Source organism: Trachurus japonicus, chromosome 18, assembly GCF_045865225.1.
Source record: "Trachurus japonicus isolate A0001 chromosome 18, Traja_1.0".
Taxonomy (NCBI): Eukaryota; Metazoa; Chordata; class Actinopteri; order Carangiformes; family Carangidae; genus Trachurus; species Trachurus japonicus.
The window spans coordinates 3,613,625-3,641,502 of record NC_140924.1 but is presented as its reverse complement, the minus strand read 5'-3'; the positions used below and the strand labels follow the sequence as shown (position 1 = coordinate 3,641,502).

Below are 27,878 nucleotides of genomic sequence, written 5' to 3'. Positions count from 1 at the left end.
TCCTGTTGTCTGTGAAAGTTCCCTATAACGGCCACTCGTAACTTCCGACCCGTGAACTCGTACCAGATCGAACTGGTATGACTTCACAGGAAGGAAAAACACAAAGTACGAGTTTCCTTGAACGCACCATGAGTTAGCAGCCCCCGCCCTTGTCAGGCATCAATTGGTCCTCGTGCTACGTCACCACATTCACGCGCATCCCTTGGCTGCACACACAGCCCTTCATGCCGTTCTCTCCCCTCATTGGATAACACTTGTATCCCACAAGGAAAATTTTCTCCTCGGGTTACAGCAGAGCAGAGTGACGGAGAGACTCGTGTTTAGGCTGAAATACTTCATGTAAGTGATTGCTGACGGAAAATAGGACTATTTAGGACTTATATTAACAAAAACATTCCACTGATATCTGCTTTAACTACAATAGTATAATTTTTTTGTTTGTTTGTTTTTAATTTTATTTCTATTTATATACACATATATCAAGAGTCAGTGAAGCGAAATTTTGTTCTATGCACACTGTGTATTTTTGAATGACAATAAAGTAGCTATTAATTGATTATTGATTGATTGATTTTATAAATAAATCAGCACGTTATCTTGGCACATTTCTACCTCACACTTTACATCAGATGTTGCCTGTTGGAATGTGTATCTATGTTCTATCGATATGTTGTATAAATGTTGTATATTACTATTTTTATTGTATTGGGGTCTGGGACGACTGATTTTATGTTCTAGATAATGAACTACAGATGGAAATTAGCTCTCTGCTAAATCTGGTACACGCATCATCACATTATTTTGTTTAATGTATGTGTACACTGTCCATAAACCTCATAAAATAAAAAAAAATACAAATCTACAGGGTCAAAACATTGATGCAGCTGATATTCAGACTGAGAAAAGAGGCGTTCACTGACCTGTGTGTGTTGTGGAGCAGAGCAGAGACATCAGACCTGCAGAGACACAACAGTCAGGTTGAAAGAGGAAACACTGCAGCCTACATTTCCCACAATGCAACGTGACAGAGTGTGGTGTGTAACAGCCGGACTCTGCTGCCTGAGGAAGTGAAGTGTGACGGTGCAGACTGAGACTGAACCTCCACCTGTAAACTGACTCTGAGGAGAAAGATGCTCAACCGTCCCTTTAACAAACTACACTGGTTTTACAGTCGCCTCAAAGCATCATGGGAACTTTAGTAAAGACAAAGTGGCAGAAACGCACGCACATCCATAGACAACACTGTGTGCAGGTGCAGAGCCAAACTTTAGTAAAGACACCATCAGCTCTCTAAAAATCTCTATTCTAATGTATTATTCTCTGTTTTTATCAGTGTCACAGCCACAGAAACGTCATTTCATTCTTACATTCACTGCAAGGTGTATATTTTCTGAATGACAAATAAAACTGATATCTATCTATATCTATCTATGAGCAGAGGTCCGGTCCTGATGTTGGACTGGATCCACACAGAGACGTGACAGTGATGTAGAAACCAAAGCAGATGAAAGAGAAACTCACAGAGCAGCTTGAGCAGAGAGGATTCCTCCATCCTGACTCTCCAACCAAGTCCCAGCTGCTCTCTGATCAGCTCTAGTCACTGCACATTAAACCCTCCTCCTTCCTCTGTGGTTTCTGCTGCACTCTCCCCTACTACAGAGAACATCCTCACCATGATGCCTTCACTGACCCTCACACTGACACTGCTGTGTTTCTGATCACACAGATTCTGCTCTTTGGTTTACCTTATACCTTACCTCACCTTATACCTTACCTCACCTTATACCTTACCTCACCTTATACCTCACCTCACCTCACTTTACCTTATACCTTACCTCACCTTATACCTCACCTCACCTTACCTTATACCTTTTTTCACCTTATACCTCACCTCACCTTATACCTCACCTCACCTCACTTTAGCTTATACCTTACCTCACCTCATACCTTACCTCACCTTATACCTTACCTCACCTTATACCTTACCTCACCTCCCCTCCCCTTATACCTTACCTTACCTCACCTTACCTTATATCTTACCGTACCTGACCTCACCTTATACCTTACCTTACCTCACCTTATAACTTATCTCACCTTACCTTATATCTTACCGTACCTGACCTCACCTTATACCTTACCTTACCTCACCTTATACCTTACCTTATCTCACCTTACCTTATATCTTACCGTACCTGACCTCACCTTATACCTTACCTTACCTCACCTTATACCTTACCTTACCTCACCTTACCTTATATCTTACCGTACCTTACCTCACCTTATACCTTACCTCACCTTATACCTTACCTTACCTTATACCTTACCTCACCTCACCTTACCTTACCTCACCTCACCTCACCTTACCTTATACCTTACCTTACCTCACCTTACCTTATACCCTACCTCACCTCACCTTATACCTTACCTTACCTCACCTTACCTTATACCCTACCTCACCTCACCTTATACCTTACCTTACCTCACCTTATACCTTACCTCACCTCACCTTACCTTATACCTCACCTCACCTCACCTTATACCTTATACCTTAACTCACCTCCCCTCACCTTACCTTACTGTAACTTAACATACCGTACCTTATTTAACCTGCCTTGCCTTTCTTATTATTGTTCTGACCAGTTTGACGAACGAGTTGTTTGTAGGACTCTGCCACCTAGTGACTGGAGGACAGAACAGCTGATGTGAACATTGATTTATTATAATTTAATTAATAAACACATGGTACTTTTATAATCTAATAGATGATAATCCTACATGGTAACAAACATTAATATATTAAAACTACAGCAGTGTTAATTAGTGTGAATGTGTTTTCACTTCTATAGTTAAAATAAGTGAAGGTCAGAGAGTCACTGAGTCTGATCACTTTATTCTTCAATAACAAACAATAACAATCATTTAAAATACAGATATTTATTGACACGATGATGAAGATGATGATGATGATGAACAGTAACATGATGAAGATGTTTGTTGTGATCAGAAGTGATGCTCAGTGGTGACCGCCATGACGTCATCATAGTCCTCAGACAACGTCTGTTCGGCTTCTACCGTTGCCATGGAGACAGGTTGTTTCTTTCCTGTCAGAAGAGTTAATGATGAGATTCAGATTGAGTTCATGAACAGAATCCAGAGGCTGATAATTAATTCATGATCAATAACTTGTAGAGAACAGTAACTGATAGTGACAGAGTGTTTGTTACCTTTGGCTCGATACAGAGACACCATGAAGACAGTGGAGACGACGTACGGACAGATGACCACCAGGTGACGGAGCACAGTGAGGACAAGATGGAGGGAGGAGGAGACAGGGGGAGGAGAAGAGGTGGTAGGGGGCGGAATGGTAGTAAAATGTTTTTCTGTAGAGAGATTCACCTGGTCAGGTAAATATGTGGATGAATAAGTGGTGAAATGGTGAAACCTCCTGACCTGTGACAGAGATCCAGCTGGGTGGAGACCCTCCATGGCCTGTGATGTCACAGCTGTAGAGGCCTTCATCAGACTTGGTAACATGGTGGATGGTCATGTGACGTGTAGGCTCAGTCCCGATGAAGACGCCATCTTTATAGAAAGCAGCTGGGGGGTTGGAGGGAGGGGTCTCCTTTGATTGACAGCTCAGAGTGACATCATGTCCCTCCATCACAGGGAGGACAGGACTCTGCAGGATCACTGGTCCACCTCAACACAGAGACAAAGTACAGCAGTTGATCCATTTCCACACAGCTTCATCAACACTGACTCCACAGTCTGATCTTACCAGTCACAGTGATGTTGATGCTGCTGCTGCTTGTTGCTCCCTCTGCAGACTCACACCAGTAAACTCCACTGTCAAATAGACGGGCCACATTGATTCTACAGGAGGAACCAGTTGATCTTCCCCACCCATTTCCACACTGACTCCTCTGTCCTTTGGTTGTGTTCCTCATCACCTTCCATCCAGCAGAGCTGTCGTCCTCCTCACAGCTCAGAGACACCGACTTATATTCAAACAGTTGATAGCTGTTGGGACTCACAGTCAGACGAGCTGAGAACAGATTATTTGGATTCAAACATATAAATCTGATCATGTGTCTCCAGTTATTAGACATTGATGAAGAATTGAGCTCATCATAGCTCTTTGTTACAAGTAACACTTGAATATTACCATCGTTGGTATTTAAATCACTTCTGTAATTTTGAATTACCATCGTTGGGACTTAGATTCCTCATTATCAATGCACTTTACATCAGGAGCAGCCCCTTGGATTGTCTTTAAGTGTTGAGTGTTTAGTGTGCTGTTCCTCCTTATACTATCTGCACCTCATACTTACAGAGATCTTTGCATTTCATCAACTACAATAGTATAATTTTACAAATAAATCAGCACATTATCTTGGCACATTTCTACCTCACACTTTACATCAGATGTAGCCTGTTGGAATGTCTATCTATGTTCTATCGTTGTGTTGTATAAATGTTGTATATTACTATTTTTATTGTATTGAGTCTGAGACGTCTGATTGTATGTTCTATGTATTGAACTACAGATGGAAATTAGCTTTCTGCTAAATCTGGTATATGCATCATCACATTATTTTGTTTAATGTATGTGTACACTGTCCATAAACCTAATAAAATACAAAATAAAAAAGATAATTGATCTACAGGGTCAAAACATTGATGCAGCTGATATTCAGACTGAGAAAAGAGGCGTTCACTGACCTGTGTGTGTTGTGCAGCAGAGCAGAGACATCAGACCTGCAGAGACACAACAGTCAGGTTGAAAGAGGAAACACTGCAGCCTACATTTCCCACAATGCAACGTGACAGAGTGCGGTGTGTAACAGCCGGACTCTGCTGCCTGAGGAAGTGAAGTGTGACGGTGCAGACTGAGACTGAACCTCCACCTGTAAACTGACTCTGAGGAGAAAGATGCTCAACCGTCCCTTTAACAAACTACACTGGTTTTACAGTCGCCTCAAAGCATCATGGGAACTTTAGTAAAGACAAAGTAGCAGAAACGCACGCACATCCATAGACAACACTGTGTGCAGGTGCAGAGCCAAACTTTAGTAAAGACACCATCAGCTCTCTAAAAATCTCTATTCTAATGTATTATTCTCTGTTTTTATCAGTGTCACAGCCACAGAAACGTCATTTCATTCTTACATTCACTGCAAGGTGCATATTTTCTGAATGACAAATAAAATTGATATCTATCTATATCTATCTATGAGCAGAGGTCCGGTCCTGATGTTGGACTGGATCCACACAGAGACGTGACAGTGATGTAGAAACCAAAGCAGATGAAAGAGAAACTCACAGAGCAGCTTGAGCAGAGAGGATTCCTCCATCCTGACTCTCCAACCAAGTCACAGCTGCTCTCTGATCAGCTCTAGTCACTGCACATTAAACCCTCCTCCTTCCTCTGTGGTTTCTGCTGCACTCTCCCCTACTACAGAGAACATCCTCACCATGATGCCTTCACTGACCCTCACACTGACACTGCTGTGTTTCTGATCACACAGATTCTGCTCTTTGGTTTTCCTCAGTCAGTTTGGTTAATCAAGCTGATTAATGATCAGTTATAGATTATTGATCGTCTAAACGAGGCCTCACATTGATACAAACAGCTGCTTCTCAGAACAGAGGGCGGTCAGAGGAAGTGAGCTGCAGCAGGTGTTGGTGTCTCTGTTCAACCACAGCACTGTGGTCAGAAAAGTCAAGAGTGCCTTTATTGCCCTTTGTGCAATAAGCTCTTTGAGACAAACTGTTTGTAAAAATAGACTATACAAATAAAATTGCCTTGCCTTTATTGTCATTTTACTTAGATAATGAAATTTGTCTTTGGACCCACGGCTTAAAAAACACTTTACATACAATACAGTAACAAATAGATAACAGATAAAAAATATAACGGAAGAATAAAAATAGACTTTAAAAGAGATGAGGCAGAGATGTTTGCAGAGATATGTAGGGTGGCTGGAGATGAGGGAGTAAAGTGCAGTTGTGTGTGTGTGTGCCACTATAGGGGGACGATTGCCTTCACAGCTCTGGGAAAGAAGCTGTTCTTGAGCCTTGTAGTGGTCGTTTTGATGTACCTGTACCGCTTGCCAGAGGGCATCCGTACAAACAGTTCGTTGCCCAGGTGGGTGGGACCTTAAAACCATAATTAACAATGAGGACATGATGTGAAACTCTGTAGATGAACTTTCTTCCTCTTTATTCTGTTGCTGTGAGCAGAGAGACAGACTGGGCCTTTAACCAGGAAGCTCTAACCAGAGATGTTATACTATGTTGCCTATAAGGACTTTGGTTTAAGACACTGGGGGAGTTCTGGTGAACTACCGCCCCCATCTGGACTGGAGGTGAAACTACACTCTGTTGTCTCTGTTGCTGATCTAGTTTTGGTTCACGAGCAGAACAACACATATGTCTCATATATTTCTGTCAGAGTTCCCTGAGACAGCTGACTTCAGCTCGGCCTTCAGCACAACCATCTGTAACTGGACCCTGAACTTCCTGTCCACTGGATACTGGTCCTGGTTCTGGTCTGGTTCCTAGTTCCAGTTCTAGAGGTCCTGGTACAGAGACCTTACTCTGCTATACTTTACTTTGCCTCACCTCACCTCACCTCAACTTATACCTCACCTTATACCTAAATGATCAGAGGGTTGGCGGTTCGAATCCCGCTCTGTCCCGGTTGCTGCCGTAGTGTCCTTGGGCAAGACACTTTACCCACCTTGCTCCTGATGGGTCGTGGTTCGCGCCTTGCATGGCAGCTTCCGCCATCAGTGTGTGAATGGGTGAATGTGATGTGTACTGTAAAGCGCTTTGGGTATCGTTCAGGTAGAAAAGCGCTATATAAAATACAGACCATTTACCATTTACCTCACCTCACCTCACCTCACATTTTACCTTACCTCACCTCACCTTACCTTATACCTTACCTCACCTAACCTCACCTTTTACCTTACCTCACCTCACCTTATACCTTACCTTACTATAACTTACCATACCTTACCTCACCTCACCTTATACCTTACCTCACCTTATACCTTACCTCACCTTATACCTTACCTCACCTCACCTTATACCTTACCTTACTATAACTTACCATACCTTACCTCACCTCACCTTATACCTTACCTCACCTCACCTTATACCTTACCTTATACCTTACCTCACCTCCCCTTATACCTTACCTTACCTCCCCTTATACCTTACCTTACCTCACCTTATACCTTACCTTACCTCACTTTACCTTACCTTATACCTTCCCTTACCTCACCTCACCTTACTTTACCTGCCTTGCCTTTCTTATTATTGTTTTGACCAGTTTGAGGAGCGAGTTGTTTGTAGGACACTGCCACCTAGTGACTGGAGGACAGAACAGCTGCTGTGAACATTGACTTATTATAATTGTATTAAATAATAAACATATGGTACTTTTATAATCTAATAGATGATAATCAAACATTAATATATTAAAACTACAGCCGTGTTAATTAGTGTGAATGTGTTTTCACTTCTATAGTTAAAATAAGTGACTGAGTCACTGAGTCTGATCACTTTATTCTTCAATAACAAACAATAACAATCATTTAACTCATTGAGTGCCGCGCTCCTTTCCAAAGTTTTAGTCAAGTGTACCGGCAAATTAGACCATATTTGACTTTTTATTTTAGAGCCATAGTGTATTCTATATTATTGCCACCAACACATACTGTAGCTCATTTGAAAGGTTTAACTTTATCCTTCAAATGGCCACAAACCGTTTGTTTCTACGTGCCTCCGTTCCTGAGAAAAGTCAAGCTAAACATGGCTGGGTTTCACCAAAATCCCTCCTTTTTTTCTAGAAAAGGAGATAGAGCGTCTTTTATGAAAGGTGCGCTGTTTGTGTCTGTCGCTCTTCTGACACTCGCATTTCTGGATCAAAGGGCTCGTATAAGATAAATATACACAACAATTGTTGTTCTATTCACAAAACCACCATCTGGGGCGGGGGGGGCGCCACTAAACAACAATAACACAGACGCACCGTGCCGTGTCACAGCCTCTCGCCGCGGAACGTGAGGCTCTGCCGGCCACAGCGGCTCGCGAACACCGGTCCCGCCGGTGGTCGCGGTCCGTCTGTGGTACGGGTCGGTGGTGCCGGTCTGCTTTGACCCAGAGACCATCAGATTTTACCGCGGGAGGACTTTGGGGAGGACACGGTGTTGCTCCAGATGAAGACCGGGCGGGACTGTCGGCTGAGAGCTTCCTGGTTCAGCTCCCAGCTGCTGCAGCCTCGCGGGTGAGAGCGGAGCAGCAGCGGAGCAGCTGCGCTGCATCTGCATGCAGAACTCCGTTTGCAGAAGCTGAGTTATGATAAAAACTTCCAGATCATGAGCTGTCATGTGACTTTGATCGTCATCTATTTCAGTTCTCCTCGTCGTAGAGTCCCCAAATTTACATATAATGTGTATTAAAGTGTCTATTTTCATAATTTAAAAAAAAAGCAAAAAACGAAAAATTTCGTTTTTGGCACTCAACGCATGGGAACGAAAAACGAGAAATTACGTGGTTGGCACTCAATGAGTTAAAATACAGATATTTATTGACACGATGATGATGATGATGATGATGATGAACAGTAGCTCAATGATGAAGATGTTTGTTGTGATCAGAAGTGATGCTCAGTGGTGACCGCCATGACATCATCATAGTCCTCAGACAATGTCTGTTCAGCATCTGCTGTTGCCATGGAGACAGGTTGTTTCTTTCCTGTCAGATGAGTTAATTGTGAGATTTAGATCATAGAGTTCATGAACAGAATTCAGAGGCTGATAATTAATCCATGATCAATAACTTGTAGAGAACAGTAACTGATAGTGACAGAGTGTTTGTTACCTTTGGCTCGATACAGAGACACCATGAAGACAGTGGAGACGACGTACGGACAGATGACCACCAGGTGACGGAGCACAGTGAGGACAAGATGGAGGGAGGAGGAGGCAGGGGGAGGAGAAGAGGGAGGAGGTCTTTCTGTAGAGAGATTCACCTGGTCAGGTAAATATGTGGATGAATGAGTGGTGAAATGGTGAAACCTCCTGACCTGTGACAGTGACCCAGCTGGGTGGAGACCCTCCATGGCCTGTGATGTCACAGCTGTAGAGGCCTTCATCAGACTTGGTAACATGGTGGATGGTCATGTGACGTGTAGGCTCAGTCCTGATGAGGGAGCCATCTTTATAGAAAGCAGCTGGGGGGTTGGAGGGAGGGGTCTCCTTTGATTGACAGCTCAGAGTGACATCATGTCCCTCCATCACAGGGAGGACAGGACTCTGCAGGATCACTGGTCCACCTCAACACAGAGACAAAGTACAGCAGTTGATCCATTTCCACACAGCTTCATCAACACTGACTCCACAGTCTGATCTTACCAGTCACAGTGATGTTGATGCAGCTGCTGCTTGTTGCTCCCTCTCTCAGCTCACACCAGTAAACTCCACTGTCGAATGTGGTGATGTAGCTGATTCTACAAAAGGAACCAGTTGATTCTCCCCACCAGTCTCCACACTGAGTCCTGGTCTCTATGGTTGTGTTCCTCATCACCTTCCATCCAGCAGAGCTGTCGTCCTCCTCACAGCTCAGAGACACTGAGTCAAATTCAAACAGCTGAGAGCTGCTGGGACTCACAGTCAGACGAGCTGAGAACAGATTATTTGTATTCAAACATATAAATCTGATCATGTGTCTCCAATTATTAGACATTGATGAAGAATTCAACCATAATTCTAACTTCACGTCGCCACGAGCACTTTGGTACTTTATTGACTACAAACAAGCAATCCAGCACTTTATCTAAGCACATTTCTACTTTGCACTTTACATCAGATTTAGCCTGTTGGAATGTCTATCTATGTATCATTATATTGTATAAACGTTGTATAGTACTATTTTGTATTGTATTGAGTCTGGTACATCTGGTTTTATGATCTATACAGATGGAAATTAGCTCTCTGCTACACCTGGTACATGCATCTTCACATTCTTTTGTTAAATGTATGTCTACACTGTCCATAAACCTCATAAAATACACACAAAAAAAGATCATTGATCTACAGGGTCAAAACATTGATGCAGCTGATATTCAGACTGAGAAAAGAGGCGTTCACTGACCTGTGTGTGTTGTGCAGCAGAGCAGAGACATCAGACCTGCAGAGACACAACAGTCAGGTTGAAAGAGGAAACACTGCAGCCTACATTTCCCACAATGCAACGTGACAGAGTGTGGTGTGTAACAGCCGGACTCTGCTGCCTGAGGAAGTGAAGTGTGACGGTGCAGACTGAGACTGAACCTCCACCTGTAAACTGACTCTGAGGAGAAAGATGCTCAACCGTCCCTTTAACAAACTACACTGGTTTTACAGTCGCCTCAAAGCATCATGGGAACTTTAGTAAAGACACCATCAGCTCTCTAAAAATCTCTATTCTAATATATTATTCTCTGTTTTTATCAGTGTCACAGCCACAGAAACGTCATTTCATTCTTACATTCACTGCAAGGTGTATATTTTCTGAATGACAAATAAAATTGATATCTATCTATATCTATCTATGAGCAGAGGTCGGGTCCTGATGTTGGACTGGATCCACACAGAGACGTGACAGTGATGTAGAAACCAAAGCAGATGAAAGAGAAACTCACAGAGCAGCTTGAGCAGAGAGGATACCCCTCCTTGAACCGCCACCTTACCGTGGTGGAGGGGTTTGAGCACCCGAATGATCCTGGGAGCTATGTTGTCCGGGGCTTAATGCCCCTGGTAGGGTCTCCCAAGGCAAACAGGTCCTAGGTGACGGGTCAGACTAAGAGCGGTTCCAAAACCCCTCATGAGTGAAAAAATATCAAGGACGTGCACGTCGCCCGGATCGGCGTCACCGGGGCCCCACCCTGGAGGCAGGCCTGGGGTTGGGGCTCGCAGGCGAGCGCCTGGTGGCCGGGTCTCCGCCCACGGGACCCGGCCGGGCCCAGCCCGAAGGAGCGACGTGGGCCCGCCTTCCAGTAGGCTCACCACCCGCAGGTAGGACCATGAGGGGTCGGTGCCGTGTGTTTTGGGTGGCAGCCGTGGGCGGGGGCCCCGACGACCCAATCCCCGGACAACGACTCTGGCTTTAGGGACATGGAATGTCACCTCGCTGGGGGGGAAAGAGCCTGAGCTCGTGCGGGAGGCTGAGAAGTACCGGCTAGAGATAGTCGGGCTCACCTCCACGCACAGCCTGGGCTCTGGAACCCAACTCCTTGAGAGAGGCTGGACTCTCTTCCACTCTGGAGTTGCTCACGGTGAGAGGCAGCGAGCTGGTGTGGGCTTGCTCATAGCTCCCCAGCTCAGCCGCCATGTGTTGGAGTTCTCCCCACTTAACGAGAGAGTCGTTTCCCTGCGCCTTCGGGTTGGGGATAGGTCTCTCACTGTTGTCTTGGCCTACGGGCCGAACGGCAGTGCAGAGTACCCGGCCTTCCTGGAGGCCCTGGGAGGGGTGCTGGAAAGTGCTCCAACCGGGGACTCCATCGTTCTGCTGGGGGACTTCAATGCCCACGTGGGCAGCGACAGTGTTACCTGGAGAGGTGTGATTGGGAGGAACGGCCTCCCCGATCTGAACCCGAGCGGTGTTTTGTTATTGGACTTCTGTGCTAGCCACAGTTTGTCCATAACGAACACCATGTTCAGGCATAAGGGTGTCCATCAGTGCACGTGGCACCAGGACACCCTAGGCCGGAGGTCAATGATCGACTTTGTAGTCGTGTCATCTGATCTCCGGCCGTATGTCTTGGACACTCGGGTGAAGAGAGGGGCTGAGCTGTCAACTGATCACCACCTGGTGGTGAGTTGGATCCGCTGGCAGGGGAGGGAGCTGGTCAGACTTGGCAGACCCAAGCGTATCGTGAGGGTCTGCTGGGAACGTCTGGCAGAATCCCCTGTCAGGGAGGTCTTCAACTCCCACCTCCGGGAGACCTTTGACCAGATTCCGAGGGAAGCCGGAGACATTGAGTCTGAATGGACCATGTTCTCCACTTCCATTGTTGACGCGGCCGTCCGGAGCTGTGGCCGTAAGGTCTCCGGCGCTTGTCGCGGCGGTAATCCCCGAACCCGGTGGTGGACCCCGGAAGTAAGGGATGCTGTCAAGCTGAAGAAGGAGTCCTACCGAGCCTGGCTAGCTCGGGGGACTCCCGAGGCAGCTGACGGGTACCGGCAGGCCAAGCGGACGGCAGCCCGGGCGGTCACGGAAGCAAAAACTCGGGTCTGGGAAAAGTTCGGGGAGGCCATGGAGGAGGACTACCGGTCGGCCTCGAGGAAATTCTGGCAAACCATCCGACGCCTCAGGAGGGGGAAGCAGTGCTCCGCCAACACTGTTTACAGTGGAGGAGGGGAGCTGTTGACCTCGACTGGGGATATCGTCGGACGGTGGAAGGAATACTTAGAGGATCTCCTCAATCCCACTGACACGCCTTCCGTCGAGGAAGCAGAGGCTGAGGACTCAGAGGTTGATTCATTCATCACCCAAGCTGAAGTCACTGAGGTAGTCCGGAAGCTCCTCAGTGGCAAGGCACCGGGGGTGGATGAGATCCGCCCTGAGTACCTCAAGTCTCTGGATGTTGCGGGGCTGTCGTGGCTGACACGCCTCTGCAGCATCGCGTGGCAGTCGGGGACAGTGCCTCTGGACTGGCAGACCGGGGTGGTGGTCCCTCTCTTCAAAAAGGGGGACCGGAGGGTGTGTTCCAACTATCGGGGGATCACACTCCTCAGCCTCCCGGGGAAAGTCTATTCCAGGGTGCTGGAGAGGAGAATTCGGCCGATAGTCGAACCTCGGATTCAGGAGGAACAATGCGGTTTTCGTCCTGGCCGTGGAACACTGGACCAGCTCTACACCCTCCGCAGGGTGCTCGAGGGTGCATGGGAGTTTGCCCAACCAGTCCACATGTGTTTTGTGGACTTGGAGAAGGCTTTCGACCGTGTCCCACGTGGCATCCTGTGGGAGGTGCTCCGAGAGTATGGGGTCGGAGGCCCTCTGCTGAGGGCTGTACGGTCCCTGTATGACCGGAGCAGGAGCTTGGTTCGCATTGCCGGCAGTAAGTCAGACCTGTTCCCGGTGCGTGTTGGACTCCGGCAGGGCTGCCCTTTGTCACCGGTTCTGTTCATTATTTTTATGGACAGAATTTCTAGGCGCAGCCAAGTGCCGGAGGGGGTACGGTTCGGGAGCCAAGTTTGATTTCATCTCTGCTTTTTGCGGATGATGTGGTCTTGTTGGCTCCCTCGAGCCAGGACCTTCAGCATGCACTGGGGCGGTTTGCAGCCGAGTGTGAAGCAGCTGGGATGAGAATCAGCACCTCTAAGTCCGAGGCCATGGTTCTCGACCGGAAAAAGGTGGCTTGCACCCTCCAGGTCGGGGGAGAGTTCCTGCCTCAGGTGGAGGAGTTTAAGTATCTCGGGGTCTTGTTCACGAGTGAGGGGAGAACGGAGCGCGAGATCGACAGGCGGATCGGTGCGGCGGCCGCAGTAATGCGGTCATTGTATCGGTCCGTCGTGGTGAAGAAGGAGCTGAGCCGAAAGGCAAAGCTCTCGATTTACCGGTCGATCTACGTTCCCACCCTCACCTATGGTCATGAACTCTGGGTCATGACCGAAAGAACGGGATCCCGGATACAAGCGGCCGAAATGAGTTTCCTCCGCAGGGTGGCGGGGCGCTCCCTTAGAGATAGGGTGAGGAGCTCTGTCACCCGGGAGGAGCTCGGAGTAGAGCCGCTGCTCCTCCACATCAAGAGGAGCCAGCTGAGGTGGCTCGGGCACCTGTATAGGATGCCCCCTGGACGCCTCCCTCGTGAGGTGTTCCGGGCATGTCCCACCGGGAAGAGACCAGAGGAAGACCCAGGACACGCTGGAATGACTACGTCACTCGGCTGGCCTGGGAACGCCTTGGGGTCCCCCCGGAAGAGCTGGAGGAAGTGTCCGGGGAGAGGGAAGTCTGGGGATCCCTGCTCCGACTGCTGCCCCCGCGACCCGACTCCGGATAAGCGGATGAAAATGGATGGATGGATGGAAATGGAAAACCTGCGGTTTATATTCAAGTGCGGCCTATATATGTATTTTCTTTTAAAATTTAGCTGGTGCGGCTTATACTCAGGTGCGCTCTATATTCTGGAAAGTACGGTAATTCAATTGTAAAGCGAAGTTTAAAATCTAAATGATGGTAAAAAGGACGTTACTTTTGCGACCACAGAAAAATTTTAAAATCAGTCCAGAGCCCATTGATGAACATTGAAAAAACGACAGATTCTTGAACAAAAACGAATCTAAACGTCCACACGCTGCAGTTGGGAGTATGGATGGTATGAAATGAACTGATCATAGGTGACCTGATATCTGAGGTAAACATTGATTACCACGGGAAATGCGATGGTGAACTGTAGAAACTGCATTGCCCTTCAGTGATAAATACAGTTTTCTGTATCTGTCTGAAAATGTCACGGTTTGGTCGGCTGTGCTTTGAGGTTTCAGAGCTGAGCGCACCATCGCTTCGACTCTGAAACCTCACAGCACCGTGGACCTGGTGGTGTAAGGTACTGTAACCTTACCTGTACCGGACTCTGTGGGAAACACAGGCTGTTCTGGGGAGTGAACCAGAGATGTAGTCTAGTTAGTTGTAGTGGGTACATCTACTGAAATATTAATGAAATCATAGTGAACCTCCTGACCTTTGACCTCCTGACCTGTGACAGTGATCCAGCTGGATGGAGACCTGAGACCTGTGATGTCACAGCTGTAGAGGCCTTCATCAGACTTGGTAACATGGTGGATGGTCATGTGACGTGTAGGCTCAGTCCTGATGAGGGAGCCATCTTTATAGAAAGCAGCTGGGGGGTTGGAGGGAGGGGTCTCCTTTGATTGACAGCTCAGAGTGACATCATGTCCCTCCATCACAGGGAGGACAGGACTCTGCAGGATCACTGGTCCACCTCAACACAGAGACAAAGTACAGCAGTTGATCCATTTCCACACAGCTTCATCAACACTGACTCCACAGTCTGATCTTACCAGCCACAGTGATGTTGATGCTGCTGCTGCTTGTTGCTCCCTCTCTCAGCTCACACCAGTAAACTCCACTGTCTGATGGGACGAGGAAGCTGATCTCACAGGAGGAACCAGTTGATTCTCCCCAGTTGACTCCACACTGAGCTCTGGTGTCTCTGGTTGAGTTCCTCATCACCTTCCATCCAGCAGAGCTGTCGTCCTCCTCACAGCTCAGAGACACTGAGTCATATTTAAACAGCTGAGAGCTGCTGGGACTCACAGTCAGACGAGCTGAGAACAGATTATTTGGATAAAAACATATAAATCTGATCATGTGTCTCCAGTTATTAGACATTGATGAAGAATTCAACAATAATTCTAACTTCATGCTGCCACGAGCACTTTGGTACTTTATTGACTACAAACAAGCAATCCAGCACTTTATCTAAGCACATTTCTACTTTGCACTTTACATCAGATTTAGCCTGTTGGAATGTCTATCTATGTATCATTATATTGTATAAATGTTGTATAGTACTATTTTGTATTGTATTGAGTCTGGTACATCTGATTTTATGATCTATACAGATGGAAATTAGCTCTCTGCTACACCTGGTACATGCATATTCACATTCTTTTGTTAAATGTTTGTCTACACTGTCCATAAACCTGGCAAAATACAAAAAAACAATAGATCATTGATCTACAGGGTCAAAACATTGATGCAGCTGATATTCAGACTGAGAAAAGAGGCGTTCACTGACCTGTGGTGGAGCTGCAGCAGAGCAGAGACATCAGACCTGCAGAGACACAACAGTCAGGTTGAAAGAGGAAACACTGCAGCCTACATTTCCCACAATGCAACGTGACAGAGTGTGGTGTGTAACAGCCGGACTCTGCTGCCTGAGGAAGTGAAGTGTGACGGTGCAGACTGAGACTGAACCTCCACCTGTAAACTGACTCTGAGGAGAAAGATGCTCAACCGTCCCTTTAACAAACTACACTGGTTTTACAGTCGCCTCAAAGCATCATGGGAACTTTGGTAAAGACAAAGTAGCAGAAACACACGCACATCCATAGACAACACTGTGTGCAGGTGCAGAGCCAAACTTTAGTAAAGACACCATCAGCTCTCTAAAAATCTCTATTCTAATGTATTATTCTCTGTTTTTATCAGTGTCACAGCCACAGAAACGTCATTTCATTCTTACATTCACTGCAAGGTGTATATTTTCTGAATGACAAATAAAACTGACATCTATCTATATCTATCTATGAGCAGAGGTCCGGTCCTGATGTTGGACTGGATCCACACAGAGACGTGACAGTGATGTAGAAACCAAAGCAGATGAAAGAGAAACTCACAGAGCAGCTTGAGCAGAGAGGATTCCTCCATCCTGACTCTCCAACCAAGTCACAGCTGCTCTCTGATCAGCTCTAGTCACTGCACATTAAACCCTCCTCCTTCCTCTGTGGTTTCTGCTGCACTCTCCCCTACTACAGAGAACATCCTCACCATGATGCCTTCACTGACCCTCACACTGACACTGCTGTGTTTCTGGTCACACAGATTCTGCTCTTTGGTTTCCCTCAGTCAGTTTGTTTCAATGAAGCTGATTAATGATCAGATTTGTATTATTGATCGTCTAAACGAGTCCTCACATTGATACAAACAGCTGCTTCTCAGAACAGAGGGCGGTCAGAGGAAGTGAGCTGCAGCAGGTGTTGGTGTCTCTGTTCAACCACAGCACTGTGGTCAGAAAAGTCAAGAGTGCCTTTATTGCTCTTTGTGCTGTTTGTAAAAATAGGCTATACAAATAAAATTGCCTTGCCTTGCCTGGCCTTTATTGTCATTATACTTAGATAATGAAATTTGTCTTTGGACCCACGGCTTAAAAAACAACATACATACAATACAGTAATAAATAGATAACAAATAAAAATAGAATGGAAGAATAAAAATACACTTTAAAAGAGATGAGGCAGAGATGTTTGCAGAGATATGTAGGGTGGCTGGAGATGAGGGAGTAAAGTGCAGTTGTGCGTGTGTGTGTGTGTGTGCCACTATAGGGGGACTATTGCCTTCACAGCTCTGGGAAAGAAGCTGTTCTTGAGCCTTGTAGTGGTCGTTTTGATGGACCTGTACCGCTTGCCAGAGGGCATCGGTAAAATCAGTTTGTTGCCCCGGTGGGTGGGACCTTAAAGCCATAATTAACAATGAGGACATGATGTGAAACTCTGTAGATGAACTTTCTTCCACTTTATTCTGTTGCTGTGAGCAGAAAGACAGACTGGGCCTTTAACCAGGAAGCTCTAACCAGAGATGTTATACTATATTGCCTATAAGGACTTTGGTTTAAGACACTGGGGGAGTTCTGGTGAACTACCGCCCCCATCTGGACTGGAGGTGAAACTACACTCTGTTGTTTCTGTTGTTGATCCAGTTTTAGTTTATGAACTGAACAACACATATGTCTCATATATTTCTGTCAGAGTTCCCTGAGACAGCTGACTTCAGCTCGGCCTTCAGCACAACCATCTGTAACTGGACCCTGAACTTCCTGTCCACTGGATACTGGTCCTGGTTCTGGTCTGGTTCCTAGTTCCAGTTCTAGAGTTCCTGGTACAGACACCTTACTCTACTATACTTTGCCTTACCTGACCTCATCTTACTATAACTTACCATACCTTAACTATTGCTAATTGTTGTCCTGTGTATGTATTTTATTGCTACTTTTATTATTAGCGTTTGTCATCGTCAGTGTTGTGTCACTGTTGTGCTTTAGTTTTGTATTGTTGTTGTATGCTGCTGGCTGCACTACAAATTGCCCTTCGGGGACAATAAAGATCTCTTGACTTGACATACCTTACCTTACTTTACCTTACCGCACCTTATACCTTACCTCACCTTATACCTTACCTTATACCTTACCTTACCGCACCATACCTTACCTCACCTTATACCTCACCTTATATCTTACCTTATACCTCATACCAGGGCTGCCCAAACTGGGACCAATTATTTTTGGCCCGCTGCCCATGCTCGAATTGTTATTAATTTTAGTCGGAATATCTCTTTTAACTTTTATTTATTGTTGCACTTCTTCTCCTGACCACAAATTAACATTGTATTACATTGGGGTTAGGGTGGCGCTGTTGAGCTCCCGTCAGCTCAAATCCGGCCGTGACCACAGAGTGAGAAGATCTTCTTCTTCTAACGGCGGCGGTTAGCAACCTGTTAGCAACCAACTAAAAAGAGTGAGAAGATGCTGTGATGGAGCGTGGGAGGCAGTGGCACTGTGATAAGAGGAAGTTTAAAAAAACTTGGGAACACGAGTACTTCTTCACAGAGATTGATTCCGTGGCAGTATGTTTGATTTGTAAGCAGAAAGTCGGTGTTTTAAAAGAATACAATCTTCGTCGCCACCACGAAACGCGGCATTCCCATCAGTTCGCAAAATACACCGGAGAGGAGAGAAAGGTGAAGGCTGCAGACCTGTTAGCAAAGCTAACTTCCCAACAACGCACCCTTCTCCAGCCCTCAACTGAACAGGAGAATGCCACTCGGGCAAGTTATCGTATTTGCTCCCTCATTGTCCGAAGCGGACGACCTTTCGCTCTGGGTGATTTTGTGAAACAATGTCTGACAGTTGCTGCTGACACAGTGTGCCCAAATCAGACGCGGGCTTTTTCCCACATTAGTTTGTTACGGAACACGGTGACCCGCCGTGTTGAGCACATGGCCGAAGACATTCGGGACCAAATTGTCCAGAGAGCAGGTCGATTTGCTGCCTTCTCCATCGCATGTGACGAAAGCACCGATATCTCGGACTCAGCTCAGCTGTTAATCTTCCTGCGAGGAGTGAATGAGGACTTTGAAGTGTGTCAGGAACTCGCGGGCCTTGAAACACTGAAAGGAACAACAAAAGGCACGGATGTTTTTATGGCAGTGCAGCGAGTTATGGATAGGAACAGCTTGAAGTGGGAAAACCTATCAGGCATCACGACCGACGGCGCCCCGGCTATGGTCGGTAAGAGAGTAGGTCTCACTACACTTGTGTCAGACAAAGTCCGCGAGTTTGGTGGGTCGGTGTTAAAATACCATTGTATTTTACACCAAGAACAGCTGTGTGCCAAATCCATCGGCCTAAAAAACGTGATGCAAGATGTCGTTGCCATCGTGAATAATATTCGCTCAAAGGCGCTCTCACACCGTCAGTTCAAAGCCCTCCTGGATGAGATGGAGGCACAGTACGGAGATGTGCTGTACCACCAGGAGGTCAGGTGGCTGAGCAGAGGAAAGGTTTTGCGGCGTTTCTTTGAACTGCGTGAGGAGATCGGGGCTTTTCAAGCAACGAAGAAAAACAACATTCAAGTGCCTTCCGACAAACACTGGATTTCCGACCTGGCTTTTCTCGTGGACATTACAGAGCTACTGAATATCCTGAATCTTCAGCTTCAGGGGAAGGACCAGATAATCAGTCAGCTGTATGATCACGTCAGAGCCTTCAAGCAAAAACTCCTGTTGCTCAGCAGACATCTCTCAACAGGTGAGGTCTGATTTCAATACTGTAATGAACAAAAAATAATGAATTAGGCTTGTTATTGATCCTAACCATGTTAATTGTGTGACCTATGCATCCATATGTTGTGTCAAATTTAAAAAAAATTAGGCTGCATCATTAAATGGAGCACTAATTTCTTGCATCTTACATTGTTCCTTTTTTCTTTGTGTCTCTACATTCAGGAAATTTGGCACATTTTCCAAGCCTCAGAGAAGTTGGGTTGATGGAGGAAGACAAGCCAAAATACCATGACATTCTCAGCAATCTTGTGGTGGAGTTTGACAATCGCTTCAAAGATTTTCAAGAAAATGCAACAGCATTTGAGCTGTTTGCGCAACCCTTTTCTGTACCTGTGGATGCAGTCAGTGAGGAGCTTCAAATGGAACTTCTGGAGCTTCAGGCTGATTCAGACCTCCATAGCAAGTTCAGAGAGCTTACCTTACAGGACTTTTACAGACGTGTTCCTGCACACAGGTATGCCAAGATCCGCAAACATGCACAGGTGATGCTGTCCCTCTTTGGAAGCACATACGTCTGTGAGCAGGCTTTCAGCCTGTTGAATCTCAATAAGTGTAAACTGAGAAATGCACTGTCTGACCCTCACTTAAGTGACATTCTCACTTTGTCAGTAAGTGAGCTGGAGCCTGATGTTGAGAGAATTTTAAAAACCAAGGGCAGGCTTCATGTCTCCCACTGAGAGGCCTTCTGCATGTTACTGAGGATTACATGCCTAAAAATTACTGTTCAAGGCAGTGATGAATGTAGCATTTTTGTACCAAATGTCTGGTGATAAGAGTATTATTGCACTTTTTTTTGCATATTCTGCTCTGTATGGTTAATGTTAATACAGTCCAGTGATCATAAAAAATCTAAAGCTGTTGCACAATTATATTACTATTACTTAAAAATGATTGTTCAAGGCAGTGATGAATGTAGCATTTTTGCACCACATGTCTTTCTATGAAAAAATACACCTGTCACTTTGGAGCATGTTCTGCTCTGTATGGTGCATATGTTAATACAGTCCAGTGATTTATAAAAAAAATATATAAAGCTGTTGTAAAATTATATTTTTATGACTTTAAAAATGATAGTTCAAGGCAGTGGAGAGTATAATATTTTGGTCTCATAGAGGCATGTTGTTGAAGGCACAGGCCTTTATTATTATTTTTCTGCTTTCAATAAACAGCAGTGTTGATTTTCCAAATTTGTATGACTGTTTATTTTGCACAGTTATATCATAGGCCTATTTAATTTAATGCACCGCAATATGAATGTCTAATTTTGGCCCTTGACCCTCCACCCCGAGCCATTTTTGGCCCTCCACTGAGAAGAATTTGGGCACCCCTGCCTTATACCTTACCTCACCTCACCTTATACCTCACCTTATACCTTACCTCACCTCACCTTATACCTCACCTTATACCTTACCTCACCTTACCTTACCTTATACCTTACCTCACCTTACCTTACCTCACCTTATACCTTACCTCACCTCACCTTATACCTTACCTCACCTCACCTTATACCTTACCTCACCTCACCTTACCTTATACCTTACCTCACCTTATACCTTATACCTTACCTTACCGCACCATACCTTACCTCACCTTATACCTTACCTCACCTCACCTTACCTTACCTTATACCTTACCTCACCTTATACCTCACCTTATACCTTACCTCACCTCACCTTATACCTCACCTTATACCTTACCTCACCTCACCTTATACCTCACCTTATACCTTATACCTTACCTCACCTCACCTTACCTTATACCTTACCTCACCTTACCTTACCTCACCTTATACCTTACCTTATACCTTACCTCACCTCACCTTATACCTCACCTTATACCTTACCTCACCTCACCTTACCTCACCTTATACCTTACCTCACCTTATACCTCACCTTATACCTTACCTCACCTTATACCTTACCTTACCTCACCTTATACCTCACCTTATACCTTACCTCACCTCACCTTATACCTCACCTTATACCTTACCTCACCTCACCTTACCTTACCTTATACCTTACCTCACCTTATACCTCACCTTATACCTTACCTCACCTCACCTTATACCTCACCTTATACCTTACCTCACCTCACCTTATACCTCACCTTATACCTTATACCTTACCTCACCTCACCTTACCTTATACCTTACCTCACCTTACCTTACCTCACCTTATACCTTACCTTACCGCACCATACCTTACCTCACCTTATACCTTACCTCACCTTACCTTACCTCAACTTATACCTTACCTCACCTCACCTTATACCTCACCTCACGTCCCCTCACCTTATACCTCACCTCCCCTCACCTTATACCATACCTTACCTTACCTTACCTTACCGCACCACACCTTATACCTTACCTCACCTCACCTCACCTCACCTTACCTTATATCTTACCTTAACTCACCTATACCTTACCTTACCTCACCTCCCCTCCCCTCACCTCACCTCAACTTATACCTTACCTCACCTCGGGGACAGCTCTCCATTCCGACACACCTCCACTTCGAAACACCGCTGTTCCGACACAGCCCCCCCGCAGCTGTCCAATGTCCAAGGTGCTGAACCGCGTGACGTTGTTTACATTCTGCTTCGTGGCTTGTCTGTAAAACGTGCGCTGCTCAGGGACTGGGCAGATCTGTCCCACTTGCTTTCTCCCCGACTTCGTTGTTGGAGATCTCCACACAGTAATAGAAATACACCCCCCCCCCCCCCCCCCCCCGCTCCGCTCGAGCGCGGCTGAAGCCGGCTTGAGCTTATATGGGCTCGAGGCTGCTGCAGCCGCAGCTCGTGCTGTCAGCTGACTGAGGGAGATGCTCTGGTTGGGCTTAGGCAATGAAGAAAGGAGTTGGTTAAGTTTAGTAAAAAGACCAGGTAGAGGCTAGACAGGCTAGAAGCATAATGAACGTTATATGTCATTAATATGAAGTATTTGCTTGTTTTGCTGTTAATTATGCACATGATCCGTTTCAACCCCAAAAAGGAAAAAAGGATCAATGCGCACTACACACTGGGGGTTTCCCCCAATAGCCATTTCGGAGTAGCGGGGTCTTTAGAAAAAATAGAAAACCCCGCTATTACAATGAATGGAAGTCTATTGTCGGAAAGGCGCGGCTTCGGAAAGGCGGGGTGTAACCACTCACCTCCCCTCACCTCACCTCCCCTCACCTTACCTTACTATAACTTACCTCACCTCACCTTATACCTTACCTCACCTCCCCTCGCCTTACCTTTCTATAACTTACCTTACCTTACTTTACCTGCCTGGCCTTTCTTATTATTGTTATGACCAGTTTGAGGAGTGAGTTGTTTGTAGGACACTGCCACCTAGTGACTGGAGGACAGAACAGCTGCTGTGAACATTGACTTATTATAATTGTATTGATTAATAAACACATGATACTTTTATAATCTAATAGATGATAATCCTACATGTTAACAAACATTAATATATTAAAACTACAGCAGTGTTAATGAGTGTGAATGTGTTTTCACTTCTATAGTTAAAATAAGTGAAGGACAGAGAGTCTCTGAGTCACTGAGTCTGATCACTTTATTCTTCAATAACAAACAATAACAATCATTTAAAATACAGATATTTATTGACACGATGATGAAGATGATGATGATGATGAACGGTAGCTCAATGATGAAGATGTTTGTTGTGATCAGAAGTGATGCTCAGTGGTGACCGCCATGACATCATCATAGTCATCAGACAACGTCCGTTCGACTTCTACCGTTGCCATGGAGACAGGTTGCTTCTTTCCTGTCAGACGAGTTAATGATGAGATTTAGATTGAGTTCATGAACAGGATTCAGAGGCTGATAATTAATCCATGATCAATAACTAGTAGAGAACAGTAACTGATAGTGACAGAGTGTTTGTTACCTTTGGCTCGATACAGAGACACCATGAAGACAGTGGAGACGACGTAGGGACAGATGACCACCAGGTGACGGAGCACAGTGAGGACAAGATGGAGGGAGGAGGAGACAGGGGGAGGAGAAGAGGGAGCAGGTCTTTCTGTAGAGAGATTCACCTGGTCAGGTAAATATGTGGATGAATAAGTGGTGAAATGGTGAAACCTCCTGACCTGTGACAGTGATCCAGCTGGATGGAGACCCTCCATGACCTGTGATGTCACAGCTGTAGAGGCCTTCATCAGACTTGGTAACATGGTGGATGGTCATGTGACGTGTAGGCTCAGTCCTGATGAGGGAGCCATCTTTATAGAAAGCAGCTGGGGGGTTGGAGGGAGGGGTCTCCTTTGATTGACAGCTCAGAGTGACATCATGTCCCTCCATCACAGGGAGGACAGGACTCTGCAGGATCACTGGTCCACCTCAACACAGAGACAAAGTACAGCAGTTGATCCATTTCCACACAGCTTCATCAACACTGACTCCACAGTCTGATCTTACCAGTCACAGTGATGTTGATGCTGCTGCTGCTTGTTGCTCCCTCTCCAGACTCACACCAGTAAACTCCACTGTCTGATGAGTCAACGTAGCCGATTCTACAGGAGGAACCAGTTGATCTTCCCCAGTCGACTCCACACTGAGTCCTGGTCTCTATGGTTGTGTTCCTCATCACCTTCCATCCAGCAGAGCTGTCGTCCTCCTCACAGCTCAGAGACACTGAGTCATATTCAAACATCTGAGAGCTGCTGGGACTCACAGTCAGACGAGCTGAGAGGAGAGTATTTGTATTCAAACATAAATCTGATCAAGTGTTTCCAGTTATTAGTCATTGATGAAGAACTCAGCTCATTAGTTTTATTCCAGCAACAGAGAGAGAGAGGACAGACAGCTCTGAGCTCTGAGCTTTAACGTTGGTGTTGGAGCATCAACAAGACGCCTCAGGACATTGACTTCCTGTCTGATTTTCTGTCATTGTGTTTTATTCTGCACCTCTCTTTTCTGCTGTTTGGCTGACCACTGCGATACAAGTTTATTATTGTTGTCCACTATAATAACTCTTATTTAATAAAATTGCAATTCTAACTTCCTGCTACCACAAGCCCTTTGCACTTTATTGACTACAAACAAGCAATCCAGCACTTTATCTAAGCACATTTCTACTTTGCACTTTACATCAGGAGCAGCCCCTTGGATTGTCTTTAAGTGTTGAGTGTTTTGTGTGCTGTTCCTCCTTATACTGTAATAACTCTATTGTTTGTTTGTTTTTTACTTCCAAGGTTCTTAGCATTACATTAACTACAACTGTAAAATTATACAAATAAATCAGCACTTTATCTAAGCACATTTCTACCTTGCACTTTACATCAGATGTAGCCTGTTGTGTCTTTCTATGTATCAATTATATATTACAATTTTTTATTGTATTGAGTCTGGGACGTCTGATTTCATGTTCTATGTAATGAACTACAGATAGAAATTAGCTCTCTGCTAAATCTTGTTCACGCATCTTCACATTCTTTTGTTTAATGTCAGTGTACACTGTCCATAAACCTAATGAAATACAAAAAAATAGATCATTGATCTACAGGGTCAAAACATTGATGCAGCTGATATTCAGACAGAGAAAAGAGGCGTTCACTGACCTGTGTGTGTTGTGCAGCAGAGCAGAGACATCAGACCTGCAGAGACACGACAGTCAGGTTGAAAGAGGAAACACTGCAGCCTACATTTCCCACAATGCAACGTGACAGAGTGTGGTGTGTAACAGCCGGACTCTGCTGCCTGAGGAAGTGAAGTGTGACGGTGCAGACTGAGACTGAACCTCCACCTGTAAACTGACTCTGAGGAGAAAGATGCTCAACCGTCCCTTTAACAAACTACACTGGTTTTACAGTCGCCTCAAAGCATCATGGGAACTTTAGTAAAGACAAAGTAGCAGAAACGCACACACATCCATAGACAACACTGTGTGCAGGTGCAGAGCCAAACTTTAGTAAAGACACCATCAGCTCTCTAAAAATCTCTATTCTAATGTATTATTCTCTGTTTTTATCAGTGTCACAGCCACAGAAACGTCATTTCATTCTTACATTCACTGCAAGGTGTATATTTTCTGAATGACAAATAAAACTGATATCTATCTATATCTATCTATGAGCAGAGGTCCGGTCCTGATGTTGGACTGGATCCACACAGAGACGTGACAGTGATGTAGAAACCAAAGCAGATGAAAGAGAAACTCACAGAGCAGCTTGAGCAGAGAGGATTCCTCCATCCTGACTCTCCAACCAAGTCACAGCTGCTCTCTGATCAGCTCTAGTCACACTAGTGCACATTAAACCCTCCTCCTTCACACATTGATACAAACAACTGTTTTTGAGAACAGAGGAAGTGGACTGCAGGTGTTGGTCTCGCTGCCATCTGCTCTGTTTAACCTCAGGACTGTGGTCAGAGCTGCACGCCATCATGAACAGGACGGAGCTGTGGTTTCACCAACGTGCATCACCTCTAGAGACTGAACATCCTGTGGACTGTTTCACTGTTTAGCTGTTTGTCTCTGTCATGTGCATGTTCAGTTTCCAGTGAGTGAAGGTCACCTGCTGCTGGAGCTCCGCCCACCTGAGGAGCAGCTCTGTTGTCCTGGAGACGAGCAGCAGGCCTCAGACAGGGACAGTCTGGAGAACTGGACCAGAACCAGTCTGGAGAACTGGACCAGAACCAGTCTGGAGAACTGGATCAGAACCAGTCTGGAGAACTGGATCAGAACCAGTCAGGAGAACTGGAGACACTGTTGATGTTCTCTCAGTCGACCAGCAGGTGGAAGCACAGGAGCTGAATCAGCTCTGACCTTTGACCCATCACCCTCACTGAGGCCAGGACTGTAGAACCAGAACCAGTATCATACGTTTTATTGATCATTATATTATTTGTCAGGTCAGAGCTTCAAAGCTACCTTACCTTACTTTGCCTTGTCTTACTATACCATCCCTTTCCTCCCCTTTCCCTCCTTTACCTTACCCTACATTACTTTACCTTACCTTACCCTACATTACTCTACCTTACCTTACCCTACATTACTTTACCTTACCTTACCCTACATTACTCTACCTTACCTTACCCTACATTACTTTACTTTACCTTACACCACATTACTTTACCTTACTTTATCTTACCTTACCTTACCCTACATTACTTTACCTTACCTTACCCTACATTACTTTACTTTATCTTACCTTACCTTACCTTACCCTACATTACTTTACCTTACATTACCTTACCCTACATTACTTTACCTTACCTTACCCTACATTACTTTACTTTACTTTATCTTACCTTACCTTACCTTACCTTACCTTACCCTACATTACTTTACCTTACATTACCTTACCCTACCCTACATTACTTTACTTTACATTACCCTACCCTATCAGACAGGGACAGTCTGGAGAACTGGACCAGAACCAGTCTGGACTCTGTAGAGCATCGTCTGACACAAACACTGAGCTGAGACTTTGTTGATGTTCTCTCAGTCGACCAGCAGGTGGAAGCACAGGAGCTGAATCAGCTCTGACCTTTGACCCATCACCCTCACGGAGGCCAAGTCCAGGACTGTAGAACCAGAACCAGAATCATATGTTTTATCGATCATTATATTATTTGTTCCCATCCTCGCTAAACATCTCTCCATCTTTATTTTTTTGTCATCAGCAGAATCACAGCCTCTGTTTCAGAGGTTGTGACCACAGGTCAAAGATTCAAAGCTACCTTACCTTACTTTGCCTTGTCTTACTAAACCTTCCCTTTCCTCCCCTTCCCTTTCTTTATCTTACCCTACATTACTTTACTTTATCTTACCTTACCTTACCTTACCTTACCTTACCCTACATTACTTTACTTTATCTTACCTTACCTTACCTTACCCTACATTACTTTACTTTATCTTACCTTACCCTACATTACTTTACTTTACCCTACCCTACATTACTTTACCCTACCTTACTTTATTTTACCTTACCCTACATTACTTTACTTTATCTTACCTTACCTTATCTTACCTTACCTCTGAGCAGCTCTAAATCTCTAGTTTTTGGCATCAACAAAATTACAGAGCTTCATCCTCCTTCAGCTGAAGTTTCTCAGCTCAGAGACTGTGAACACACCTGTCACCTGTCACCAGGGTGATGTTTCCTGTCCAGCTGCTGATCAACCAGGACAAAGGCAGCACAGCTTCTCACACTGAAGGAAGAACTGGGGTGTGATTACAGTGTGTGTCCAGAAGAGGGTGCACGTGTTCATCAGTTCACATCGAGTTC

General features: G+C 45.4%; 3 protein-coding genes and 1 pseudogene across 4 annotated transcripts in view; all 4 read right to left on the bottom strand.

The window, feature by feature from the left end:
- The window catches only part of LOC146968354 (butyrophilin-like protein 2), a 116,342-nt gene that overhangs the window by 48,932 nt on the left and 39,532 nt on the right, over nucleotides 1–27,878 (bottom strand). The window lies entirely within an intron of this gene.
- On the bottom strand, nucleotides 2,881–5,354 carry LOC146968359 (sialoadhesin-like). Its single transcript, XM_085759114.1, has 6 exons — nucleotides 5,324–5,354; nucleotides 4,723–4,758; nucleotides 3,779–4,045; nucleotides 3,451–3,699; nucleotides 3,225–3,380; nucleotides 2,881–3,101 (listed from the first exon to the last, which is right to left on the bottom strand). Exons 1-6 carry the CDS (start codon nucleotides 5,352–5,354, stop codon nucleotides 3,001–3,003), a joined length of 840 nt encoding a protein of 279 aa, XP_085615240.1. The 3' UTR covers nucleotides 2,881–3,000.
- LOC146968358 (low affinity immunoglobulin gamma Fc region receptor II-like) lies at nucleotides 14,571–16,446 on the bottom strand. Its single transcript, XM_085760329.1, has 4 exons — nucleotides 16,416–16,446; nucleotides 15,075–15,341; nucleotides 14,735–14,995; nucleotides 14,571–14,626 (listed from the first exon to the last, which is right to left on the bottom strand). The coding sequence occupies exons 1-4, from the start codon at nucleotides 16,444–16,446 to the stop codon at nucleotides 14,571–14,573; spliced, it is 615 nt and encodes a 204-aa protein (XP_085616455.1).
- On the bottom strand, nucleotides 23,270–26,424 carry LOC146968357 (sialoadhesin-like; annotated as a pseudogene). Its single transcript, XR_015034328.1, has 5 exons — nucleotides 26,414–26,424; nucleotides 26,185–26,312; nucleotides 24,067–24,333; nucleotides 23,534–23,987; nucleotides 23,270–23,410 (listed from the first exon to the last, which is right to left on the bottom strand). The product of XR_015034328.1 is annotated as a sialoadhesin-like (transcript).